This window comes from Acartia tonsa, chromosome 11 (genome assembly GCF_053477335.1).
Source record: "Acartia tonsa isolate MP-2025a chromosome 11, ASM5347733v1, whole genome shotgun sequence".
NCBI classification, from domain to species: Eukaryota; Metazoa; Arthropoda; class Copepoda; order Calanoida; family Acartiidae; genus Acartia; species Acartia tonsa.
This window is the reverse complement of record NC_137270.1, coordinates 1,420,662-1,433,664: the sequence shown is the minus strand read 5'-3', so window position 1 is coordinate 1,433,664 and position 13,003 is coordinate 1,420,662. Positions and strand designations below refer to the sequence as shown.

Here is a 13,003-nt window from a genome sequence, read left to right as displayed (position 1 = left end):
CTTTTGTAACAAAAAAAATATTAATATGATTAGTAATAACATTGTATACCTTTTCATATAGTAATAAAGTAATCCAAATTTTGGTATAATACATCTTCCTGGATTACAGTTAAATTTTAATGATTTATATTTAGACCTGATCGTGACCAGTTTGTTGAAATAAAGGAGAAATTTGTGGAAAACATGAGAAGGACAATGACTCAAAGAACACAATTTAATGAAACACATGGGGTGATTATTTTAATCAGTTTTATGTCTTCTAAAATTTATAATTCAAAATATTGTTTTTTTTGATTAACCCATTAGTGACGAACTGGTTTTTATCGCCAAGTTACCAAATACCAAAAAAAAACCTGTTCCCAGTTTCTTAATTGCATCATACTCAGTATGACTCCCCCCTCTACTACCCTGGTTTTCATTTCCCCATGGAGCAGGCAATTTTGCTTACTTCTGATTGCCGGTATAGCTCAACAAAATTGGAAAACCACGAAAAACAAGATGATTTCAAAATACCCCTCCTAACCATTTTTTTTGTGTAGTAAAGTTGCTAATTTTTTTCATGAAATTTAAAGTTTATTGGCAACTTCATCCATTTGTGAATTGTTTTTATTCAAATTATTATTTTTTATATTCTTTTCGTATCGTTTTTTTATGTGCTATATCAGCCCTGTTTGGCCTAATTAAAATAGCCTGAAATTTTTATTACCCATTTTCGGACAAGTTAAAAATATCTTAAAGATATATATATTCCTCCCATTATTATCAATAAAAAATACTAAAAACGTTTCTTTTTTAACCAGAAAGGTTGGTACCTATACCCGAAATGTTATATGTGATAAAAGTCTTTTCTAGTCTTACTTGTAGCTCTATAAATTACATTTTGTTATATATTTGTCAATTACTGATAGTAATATAATATTAGCTACTCTACAAATCACTTTGGACATTAAAAAATAACATTATTAATTTCCCCCCCCCTTTTTTTCAAAAATACTAAAAACCAGTTTTTTCAACCTGGAAGTATTGTTGCCTGGTCCGAACCGGGTTTATTTGCAACTTTCCTGTGGACACCACTAGAGCAAAAAAAAAATACTTTTTCCGTTTTTTACATAATAAAGCTTACCTGAAATTTTCAGCTTGATACCTCCATAAAAGTGGCGCTCGGCATGAATGTGTTAAATTTTTTTCAGACTCCATACGACTACTTCTCCATCACCCATTATACAGAGAGCCAAGGATGCAAATTGGGGACTGTATGCATAATTGTTAAGGAGCCTTATAGAACCTACTTCAATGACACTGATTTGCTAAAACAATATCCTGTGAGTTTTTATTTTTAGTCTGATTATGAATATTTTGTAATTATATTCTATTTTTAAGATTTAAAAAGTTATTTTGTTTCAAAAGAGTATATTTTGTTTATATCAGTGACCTTTCCAGCATGTAAGTTAAAATTAATGCTTGCCTTATAGTCTAAACCTACTTGAGACCAGCCATTTATTAATTCTCACTGACCTTAAATATAATATCTTAATATATCAAATAAGCCTATTTTCAGAGTCAATTATCTCCAGTAGATGTGGTTGAGATTTCAAGGTATGTATTTTTAGAAATATATTGTTGAAGGGTGAAGAAAGTAAAATATGACTTTGACTGACTTGTAGTTGGAAATTCTTTATCAAACAGTGGACATACATAAAATTGTATAACAATCTGAAATATCAGGGGAACATCTGCTACCCCCAACCAATTAAGGTGATGAAAGAGGTCCAACTTTTAATAATTAATTTGACTAAATAACTTTTAATGATTGTTCCCAAATGTTTGACACATTCTCTGTACACATGTCACAGGAACCAAAATTGAAAAATCCAAAAGAAACAAGAAATTTAAAGGAATGGTTCAACAATAGGGAAATTTTTTTTTTTTTTGATAACCGTACCTGGAATATCTATCATAAGAAATTTCTATCAAACGCTTTGTTTGGCTCAAACTGACAAAAATTAAAAAAATATATAATTATAATAATAATGTTTTCTATAGGTACAAGGTAAAGGTTAAGAACAATCTATACCATTAAATAAAGGAAGAAGCCATTCTTTACATGTTGTACGAGCAGTGAACATTAAAATGAAACTTTAACAAATCATTAATACAATGACTTAGTGAAACAAACCAACACAACAAGTTACATACAGACAATTTTGAAAACATTCAGATATATTTACAATCTATATAAGAAGGTAAGAGATTCAAAGTGGAGGTTGCATGTCATATTCTTTATTTGCTTGTTGTGTAGTATGTCATTTTTAGTTTCAAATCCTATTTTAAAGCCAGAATATTTTTTTTTATAATAAAGATTGACCAAAATATAGTTGAAAAACAAGTTAGTTTTTTGATAATGAAAGTTTAATTTACAGAAAAAAATGTTCTAAAATGTAGTTGTTCGCTGTAGTGAAATTGAAATGAAACAATGCACATTGAAACCTTCTACTTCAAAGCAAACAAACATGAAATTCCACAAACATAAAACTAATTTTTGTCACCTTGAATAAATCAACCTGTAAAGAATGGCTTCTTCCTTTGTTTAATGGTATAGATTGTTCTTAACCTTTACCTTGTTATAATTATAATTATATTTTTTTAAAATTTTAGTCAGTTTGAGCCAAACAAAGCGTTTGATAGAAATTTCTTATTTTTTTAAGATATTCCAGGTACGGTTATCAAAAAAAAAAAAAAAATTTCCCTATTGTTCTATTCAATAGGGAATACAAATATATTGAGCACCTTATCGTTCTACTTTTATTTTTAGGCCTTATAACACACACCTTTACGGGATTTACTAGAAAATGACTTCCCTCTTTGTAAATAATAAAGGTGCAATATTTTCGATAAACAGTCTGATAAAAGTGAAAACTAATTCTCCTAAGTGAGCTATTTATTGTCCAACACAAAAAAGGATATTATTATTTTTAATAACCACTGAGATTCAACCCTTTGTAGACAGTGAGGTATTTTTAGTAGCGAAGCTACTCTATAATTCACTTTGTCCGTCCGTCAGTCCGTCCGTCAGTCCGTAACCCTATGGGGGAAATGGGATTTACTCAGCTCCTGTAAAAGATAGAATGCTGAAATTTTTTGACAACATTCCCATCATTAAGGAGCACAATTAAGTATGAAACATTGATGGTGGTAGGACCGCTTTTTAGCAGGTTTTAGGCTATTTTTGTATTTTTCACATTTTTCTCCATAACTTCAGTGTTTATGGTGCGATTTTCAAAATTTTTTCAGTTATAGATATCTAAATTAAATTTCCAGTTGTTTAAAGAAAACAACTATGACGGTCAGACTGCCTTTAAGCAGGTTTTAGGCTATTTTTGTATTTTTACATTTTTCTTCATATCTTTGGTGTTTATTGTTCGATTTTCAAAAATTTTTTAGTTATAGATATCAAAATTAAATTTCCTGTCCTTTAAAGAAAACAACTATGACGGTCAGACTGCCTTTCAGCAGGTTTTATGCTATTTTTGTATTTTTCACATTTTTCTTTATATCTTTGGTGTTTATGGTACGATTTCAAATTTTTTTTCAGTTATACATATAAAAATTAAATTTCCTGTTGTTTAATGAAAACAACAATGACGGTCAGACTTCCTTTTTGCAGGTTTTTGGCTATTTTTATATTTTTTACATTTTCCCTCATATCTTTGGTGTTTGTGGAACAATTTTAAAACTTTTTTGGGATATCATTATCAAAATAATTTTTCCCATTGTTATGAGCATCTATTATGTAATTTACTTTGACCGTCATCATTAGACAAATAAAACAGGGTTTCGTGTTTATTTTCTCCAATAAATCAATTAATAAATACACTTCAAATCTACTTGTACATATTACCATCCATGATTTTATTTTTTATGCTACGCTACTTATGGATGTTGTCATCCTTGTTTTGTCAATGATACGAATCTAAAATAGAACTTTATTACCAAATTACTACGTTATTAGAAAACTAATTGGCAATTTTATATCATAAAATAAATCTATAACAGTAAGTAAATTGTTTCAACTATATATGACAAGTTAAATATTCCTACAAACATTATAAGAAACAAAAACGTTCAGATTTTCCCTGTTTTTTCCTTTTTCCCTCCCAAAATACCATAAAATCAAGGCATTATTTCTGCTTATTTTTGTTTATAGGACGTTTTTTAGTTGAACAGTGTATTGAAATGTGCTTAGAAAATGTTAAGATTTGATAATCAGATGAGAAATTATTACGTTTACACTCCCTTTAATCATCAATTTTTATTTAATATTATCTTTTGTTTTATTTCAGAGCCTATAACTGTAATGTGACGGATGAAATGAATGTAAGATTTATATTATTTTTAATTGAAAAGATAACGCCAATTTACTTATGAAATTAAAACAGGAATGATTTATTATTAATTACAAACCAAATTAATTATTTCAGGAGAAGTATGAGGAATACAAGAAAAAACTAGATGAAGCAGGTTATAACACACATATCCATAACAGATGTAACCTGGACATTGACAAGGCCACCAACCAGCCTATCTGCAACTGCAACCCTGGTTATGGTGGCAAGCATTGTGACATTTGTGCGGATAACTATTTTGGCAACCCTGAAATACCTGGGGGAGAGTGTAAGATGTGTAATTGTTCTGGCAACTGGTTTGATTTTGAATCTGGAAACTGTAATCCGAGGTCTGGAGAATGCCTTAAATGTCTTTACTTTACTGAGGTAACTTATGGAATTCAAATTTACATTATGTCTATATAATTAATCATATCACATGAAATAGAAAGGTTATTTTGTCATGCCATTAAGATATTGCTAATTATATAGTTATATTTATCACTGAATTTTTAATTTGTAAGTCCAGGGAATGTATTTTTATCTGTTTTTTTTTGTATTTTTTATAATTATTTCTTATTGATTTTTATTACAATTTAAAGCCTTTTTATAATAAGGTATTTCATACTGATCTACCCAATAACTTAAATTAATTATTTAATTGAAATTTGTTCTAGCATCGTTCATTTGGATATTATTATAAAAGTTAAAAGTAAAATTTTAAATATAATTTTAGTTCTAATGTAACAAACGTGCAAGATATTAGTCAAATGCACTTTTTGTTTTAAAAAGTACAGTTTTAAAGGAAATGTAGTATCCAGTCCTACTGTATACTGTGTAAGTTCTGCAATGGTGAACATTGAACAGCGCTCAGATGATTGATGCATAGACCCCAATTATATGTAACTTTCACTTCCTTGAAAAATAACAAGGACAGAATAATGTATATACTGTATTAGATGAAATGGTCTACATAGAACTAACTACAATAAACAAATGGTTATAAATCATGGATACAGGGATAAACATATATATCAGTTGTGATCTAGTTTTCAAGCAAGCAACACATAATTAGTTTGACCGCTATAATCCTATTCATGTGAATTACATTTAACCAGTAGGGTGACACAAAATTTTTATTTCTAAAAAATGGCCAAGAAAGTTGATATCGAGGTAGTGAAAGATGTATTGAAGAAAATAGGAAGAGAAAAGTGTGAAGTTGATATTAATAACAACAAAGCACTTTTAAACTACCTATTTATTGTTTGCCAGCACATAATTTCCACTAGTGGATCAGAGTGGAAAACTGTTGGCAAAGATGGTAAATCCACAAATCTGAAGGATGATATGAAAACTGCTAAGGCTGAGGCTAAAGAAGCGTTGAATACGGCAGATTACTCATTGCAACGTAATCTTAAGGGCAACTTTTTAATTACTAGCCCACCTAATGTTGAAAAAGGAAGGAAAAGTCTCTCTGAACCCCATGATGATCAGGACACAAGAACTCTCACAGAAAGGACATTAGATCTTGTCCATGAGTGCTATGGAGTCAGAATTCCTGAATCTGACATAACAGCAGTACATGAACTAAAAAACAACTCTGTCCTGCTAAAAATATGGAACAGAAAAAATGGGTCAGCCTATTTTGATTTGGTTTCCGCTGTGAAAAGAGGAGGAGTAAAGAAGTCAGATATGTCGAAAAATGGAGGCGGGGATATGTGTGGGGAGGGGGTCAAGAAGGAGGGGGATGGGGACAAGAAGGATTGTGAGGGGGACAAGAAGGAGGGGGAGGATATGAGCAACAAATCCGACTCTAAACTTCCGGGACAAAAGGTAAAATCAAACATTCCTAGGCAAAGATTCTTCATAAACTTTCAACTAACCAAAAATCGTTACAAGATTTTAGGTCATATCAAAATTCTGAAGAAAAAAGGCATCATTCACAAATTTGATACAAACCAAAATGGTGACATTAACATGACTGTCAAAGAAGGAGAAAAAACTGTATGGTTAACTTATTATCCTAAAAGTGAAAATTCATTTACTTACACCATAAGTGATATCGACAGCTATCTGCCTAACCATGTTGGTGTTAAATCTGATATAAAGCCAAAATATGTGAAAAAGAATTAAATAGAATCTTATTTAAAAATCATTCTCTGATATCAAATCTAATATATGTTTAAACTACGTCACCACTCTACACATTATCTCTATTGTATGTCACTAATCTTTTACTATATGCTAATCAAGTTTACTATTTTGGGGTTAAATAGTAAAACTTATCAAATTAATTTTTCAAATTGGCAATTTTTAACTGTAAAATTTAAACTTATCTGTTATTATAAGGCTTCGATGAAGATATAGAACTAATTTCAAGTAATGGTCAGAATGAGCTTATATTAAATAGAGATTTTGGGCACAGCTGTAAGTATGTTGATCAAAATGAATTTAAATCGCTAGTTAGTAAAAAAGTGAACAATTTTCCGTTTTAAGCTTAAATATTCATAGTATTTCAAATAAATCAAATGATTTTAGAGATTTGATAGAGGAAACCAAAAACCAAGACTTTAATTTTTCTTGTTTATGTGTTCAGGAGACGTGGGGAATTAAAAATAAAGATTTATTCTGTCTAAATAATTATAATCTAATCTCAAAAGACAGGGAAGAAAAGAGAGGAGGGGGTTTGGCTATTTATTTATCTAACTTAAAAAACTATGAAATTATTAAAGAATTCTCGTGCTTTAATGACAATTTTGAATCTCTAATAATTAAAGTTTACATTTCAAAAAACAAGTTTAAGATAATCGCAATATTTATAGAATACTAAATAGCAATATACAATTTTTTTCTGATTGGCTTAACACAACTCTAACATCTCTTAAGATTATGAATGCAGAAGAAATAATTCTTTGTTCTGACTTAAATATTAATCTGCTTAAATATAATTAACATTCTCCAACCAACGACTTTTTAAATATGTTAATCTCTCATTCATTTTTACCAGTTATTACATTACCTAGCAGAATTACACCAACAAGTGCCACTTTGATTGATAATATTTTTACAAATAAAAGGATGGATAATTACAATGCTGGACTTATTTATTCAAGCCTATCTGACCATCTACCAATATTTTACTTAAATGTAAGTAATCCTAAGCAAAACAAAGATTCTTCTTTACAAAAAATTAAGAAAATTTGTCACTGCAAATAATGTTTATAAATCTGCAGTTAGGAAATCCAAAAAAGAGTACTATTTTTCTAAATTCAATGAATTTTCGTCTAACATGAAAAAAACTTGGTCTAAAATTAATCAACTTATTAACAAGAATAAAAAAACGCATTCTATCCCAAATCTTTTTACTGATGATAACAGATCTTATGAAAACTTTCAAGATATTTGTGAAGGTTTTAACAATTTTTTTATTAATGTTGGTCCCAGACTAGCGGATGAAATTCCATTTTGCAAAAATGATTTTAATGACTACCTTGGGGTTCCAGTCAATGAAAATTTTGTGTTTCAAAAAATCACCCCTCAAATAATTTTTTCTACTCTCAATAAGCTAAAACCTAAACTAAGTTGTTGGCCTGATAATATTTCTACTAAACTTTTAAAAGAAATTATGCCAAGTATTATGGAGCCTGTTGTACACCTATTTAATCTATCTTTTAAACATGGCTTTGTTCCAAACAGTTATAAATGCGCTAAAATTTTGCCAATCTTTAAACCAGGAAGGAATAATTCATTTGATAACTATAGACCTATTAGTATATTAAATGCCTTTTATAAGCTTCTGGAAAAAATAGTTGCCTGTCAAATGTTTAAATACTTAAATAAGTTTAATATTCTTTATAAAGATCAGTATGGATTTAGACCCAAGCACAACACAACCCAGCCCCTAATTCAACTATTGAATAAAATATACCAAGGTCTTGATTCTCAAACACCAGAATACACACTGGGATGCTTCATTGACTTAAAAAAGGCATTTGATACTTGCAATGTCCAAATCCTTTTAAACAAACTAAATCATTATGGTTTTAAAGGTTTATCAAATAAATGGTTCCATTCTTATTTAAATAATCGTTCTCAATATGTAGAAATTAATGGTATCAAATCATCTATTAAAAAGATAACCCATGGAGTCCCACAGGGAAGTGTTCTTGGTCCTATACTGTTTTTATTATATATAAATTACTTGCCTAATGCAATTGATATATTTTCCTCACTTTTTGCTGATGACACAATTTTTGCACATAGTGATAGCAATTTAAAAAGATTAGAGGAGAGGGTAAACATTGAACTAGAAAAAGCTAAACTTTGGTTTCAAGCAAATAAACTTTCACTTAATGTTGCCAAAACTAAGTTTATGGTTTTTAGAACCAAACAAATGCAGTGTGTTAAAGATTCATTAGACATAAAAATTGGTGGTGAAAAAATTGAAAGAATCGGGAATGATTGTATTATTAAATCTTTTAAATTTGTAGGTGTTCATTTAGATGAGTTTATAACATGGGAACACCATATAAACTCAGTTATTAACAAAGTATCTAGTGCTAATTTTGTATTAAATCAATTGAAAAAGTTTGTACCCACTAAAATTCGTAAATCTATATATAATTCCCTTGTAAAATCGCACTTGGAATTTTCTATTATAACATGGGATAATGCTAAATGTGAGGGAATGAATAGATTATTATCAAAACAAAAGCAAGCTGTGAGATATGTCGCTAATGCAAAGTACAATGCTCATGTAGATCCATTACTTGAAAAGCTTGAGTTACTTAAACTTGAAGATATTAAGATAGTTAATATAGGTAGCTTTGTAAAAAGTTTCCTTGCAGGACAAATGCCAGACTCATTCGATAATATTTTTGAACCAATGTTATCAACAGAGTAATGAAATTAAAAGTACTTTTACCTAAACATAAAGCCTTAGAAACTTTTCCCAATGTCTGCTTTGTTAAAACATGGAACAATCTAGACACTGCTATAAGGTGTGCTAAAACTAAAAATTCAACTAAAAATCTCATTAAAAAGAAATCATTAGATAAGTACAAGAGTTTTAACTGTAATAAGCAAAAATGTTTTGTCTGTAAAAATAATTAAAACCTGCCTCTCTAACCCCATTGTATCATAGTGTAAATACCATTGCTAATACCATATTATTTATTTATTTATTTGTTCTGTTTAAACCTATTTATATGTTATATGTATATATCAAATATGACTATTTTATTAAAATTTGATGTAGCTAGAAACCTTATAAAATCTTTTTGAATATGTTTGTCAGGAACTGGTAATTTCAGCTTATGCAACGGCCAACCCAGGTTATGAAAGTACCAAACTATGCATAAAAATATGTGAATATGTGTAATAATTTTATTATCATTATTTTGTATGCTTATGTTGAAATACATATCTATCTATCTATCTATCTATATAAATACAATCATAATAGCAATCAAATAGGTTAGTATGGCGAAAGTATCCCCCATCCCTGGCATCAGCCAGGGACTGGGTTGATTAAACTCTCTCCCTAAATCAATAGACATCCAGTAAGTTGTACAAACAAATCCTTTAATGACAAATTAAATTAGTGAAACACACAATGACAATTAAAAATGAACATACCAGATCAATAAATACATTACAGTTATCCATCTATAATCCTTGCATCAAAGCTACTCCAAAACTCCCTTGATGGGGGTGTTCCTTACTACACAAATATTTCATAAACAAAATAAAAAACAATATTAGGCCTTTATTGATCAGTAAATTTGATGATCAATAATTTAAAGGCCATGCCTTATTTAAATCAAAAATTAAGCAAAAAAATAAAATGTTAAAAAAATTAGGGTTTCAACTGTGAGCATTGCATGGCTGGATACTTTGGAGATGCTGTGGAGGGTATGTGTGATACATGTACCTGTAATATGCTGGGTACTGATCCTGATAGGTATATTTATATAAGTGGATTCCTTTACCTGTAATATGCTGGGCACTGATACTAATAGGTATATTTATATACTAATTTTCCTTCTTTAAGCAAAGCTTATCAACTTAAGACCTCTGTCGGCTGTTCCTTTCGACTATTCAAAAGTTTTTTTTTTATTTTACAACTTTACCACTTTATAGCAAAAAATGTAAGAAGCATTTTTAAAAATTGTGCCTATTCATAAAAAAACTTGGAGAAAAGGGATTTTGGATTGTAAATTAGAATGGTGCCTAAAGTTTTATAACCACATTATCTTATTTGTTGGCTCAAAAACTTTGCTTACTTTTCTTGAATTTTACTTCCAAACTAGAAGTGTGCAAACTTTTCAACTAAAATTAAAATTTTGTTTATTATCATTGGGAATGTTCATCAATTTATCATTCATTGTCTTATACCTGAAGATCCCTGCAAAATATTTTAAAATATATTATACACATCAAATTTTATAAGGTTTGATTGTGACCGTAAGACAGGAAAGTGCCACTGTCTGCCCAATGTTGAAGGAGACCATTGTGAGATGTGTATTGAACACCATTGGAAAATTGCTTCGTAAGTATTGCAAACTTAAATCAAATCATAAACAAATTTATTTAAAAGGACATGTCCTAACTTTTGTGATTTAAAAAAAAGCTAGTCCATGCTTTTAGTAAGAAGTAGATGTAAAATTATCCATAGATTTTAGATATGCAATCGTTTTTTTTTTGTAGACCTCTTATTTTCTAGGTAATTTAAGTTTTAAAAAAATAAGTTGGTTTTAAGGTAGGTACTAAAACGCAACAAAAAAAGAAGAAAATTGCCAATATGAACAAATACAGTAAGATCTTTAATTTGACCCGTACTCTTTTGTTACCCAATTTTTTCAAAGCAACAAAAAATACATTTATGATTATCTTTTGAAAATATCTTTTGGTTGAGGTACTTTTCAGATACCTGTCCAAATAATGAATAAAAAAATATCTTTTTGGGGGTGTAAATCAACATTTCTTAATCAAATTTATCAAAAATATAAAAATTTTTAACCCCATAAAATTATGTTATTATTGTTTATATCTGTAAAAAAAATATCTGAAAAAATGCCTTGTAAGTGTCCTATTTTACTTATACTGTGCCTACCTAAAAATATCGGGACTCGGACTGGGTGCACCTGAAGCTATATTCTTTAACACAAACTTTATTTGTATTGAAGAAATATTTACATAGACATTTTTTTTACGTACAAACCAGCCATACGTACATACCAAATGCACATTAAAAGTTAACAGAAGCAAATTTCCTAGCTAAAGCAAAAAAATTACATCATTTCTTCAAATACAAGCCTAGATATTGAAGTTTACTTTTCTCTACTCTAAATGTCCTGATATTTGTCAAAAGATTCCATTGTGTATATGCCTAAAATGTCATTTTAAAATGCCTATAACTTTTTTGTTATTGAAGATGAAGGCTTCTTTGTGGTATTGGGTCTATTTTTGACAGTGTTTCAACGTTTAAAGCGGTTTATTTCTTGCACCCTTCCTTTAAACTAACTGAAAACTTGCTAATATAATTTTAGTGGCGAGGGTTGTGAGGCTTGTGCATGTGATCCTATTGGTTCTACTGGACATTTTTGTGACCTCTATCTGGGTCAATGTGATTGCAAGTAAGAAATTATTTTTAATTTGTCACATTTTCTATTTTAGCTTTGAAAAGAAAAATCTAAGGAAATTATTATTTAAAGAACAATATCAGCCCAGCAGCGAGATCCTTTGGTACACAAATACAGACAGACACGCACAGATCATAACTTTATTATAAGGATAGTTTAGATTTGAAACACTTCTCACCAAAAGTAAGTATAACAATGTCATATCACAGTATCCTTGATCTTTATAGGCCTGGATTCAGAGGACGACAATGTGACCAATTTGAGGAGAATTGAGGTGATGGTTATTTAAGCATCTTAAAGTAGCCCTTTTCTATTAGAAGCTTATTGTAAATTTACGTTTAGGCACGAACTAAACCCTTAAATATGCAATCGGGTTTTTTATAGACCTCTTATTTTTGAAGTAATTTAAGTTTGTTTGTTTTTTAAATTAGGTTGGTTTTAAGGTACTAAAACGCAACAAAAAAAGAAGAAAATTGCAATTATGAACAAAAATAGTAAAAAATCGATTTTTTTAACTTCGGTGAATGAAAACTTTGAACTTGAATATATCCTAATACAGTCATAAAAAATATGTGTTAATATATACCTTTAGAATGAGAAAAATATTTTGAATACATTCTAACAAAATTGAAATAAACTATAATAAAAAAAATTATATGAAAATTATTTAAATCATATGAACCATAAATGGCCCTTGCAATCAGCAGGTTTGAAATCCCAGTTTTGTTATTTGCCTCTTGCTTCAATGGTCTTTTAAGTTGGAGCACAAATAACCCTTCCACCTTATTTTGATCAGCTGATTGTAAGGGCCATTCATGATTCAACATTCAAACAATTTTCATAAATTTTTTTATCATATTTTGTAAACATTTTCAATTTTGCTTACAATGGATTCGTGATATTTTTCTCATTCTAAAGGTATATATTAACACATATTTTTTATGACTGTATTAGGATATATAAGTTCAAAGTTTTCAT

At 29.2% G+C, this 13,003-nt stretch overlaps 2 protein-coding genes across 2 annotated transcripts in view; one reads left to right on the top strand and one right to left on the bottom strand.

Annotated features, from left to right (window-relative positions):
• The window catches only part of LOC145332434 (uncharacterized), a 444,908-nt gene that overhangs the window by 285,691 nt on the left and 146,214 nt on the right, over window positions 1-13,003 (bottom strand). The window lies entirely within an intron of this gene.
• Window positions 1-13,003, top strand: part of LOC145331448 (uncharacterized) — a 29,786-nt gene that overhangs the window by 15,975 nt on the left and 808 nt on the right. Inside the window, exons 20-28 of the mRNA XM_080176096.1 lie at window positions 135-231; window positions 1,191-1,322; window positions 1,559-1,596; window positions 4,341-4,374; window positions 4,479-4,769; window positions 10,244-10,344; window positions 10,834-10,932; window positions 11,933-12,019; window positions 12,253-12,299. Coding sequence (XP_080032222.1) covers window positions 135-231; window positions 1,191-1,322; window positions 1,559-1,596; window positions 4,341-4,374; window positions 4,479-4,769; window positions 10,244-10,344; window positions 10,834-10,932; window positions 11,933-12,019; window positions 12,253-12,298 — 925 coding nt within the window. The 3' untranslated portion in view covers window position 12,299. The remainder of the gene's footprint in view (window positions 1-134; window positions 232-1,190; window positions 1,323-1,558; window positions 1,597-4,340; window positions 4,375-4,478; window positions 4,770-10,243; window positions 10,345-10,833; window positions 10,933-11,932; window positions 12,020-12,252; window positions 12,300-13,003) is intronic.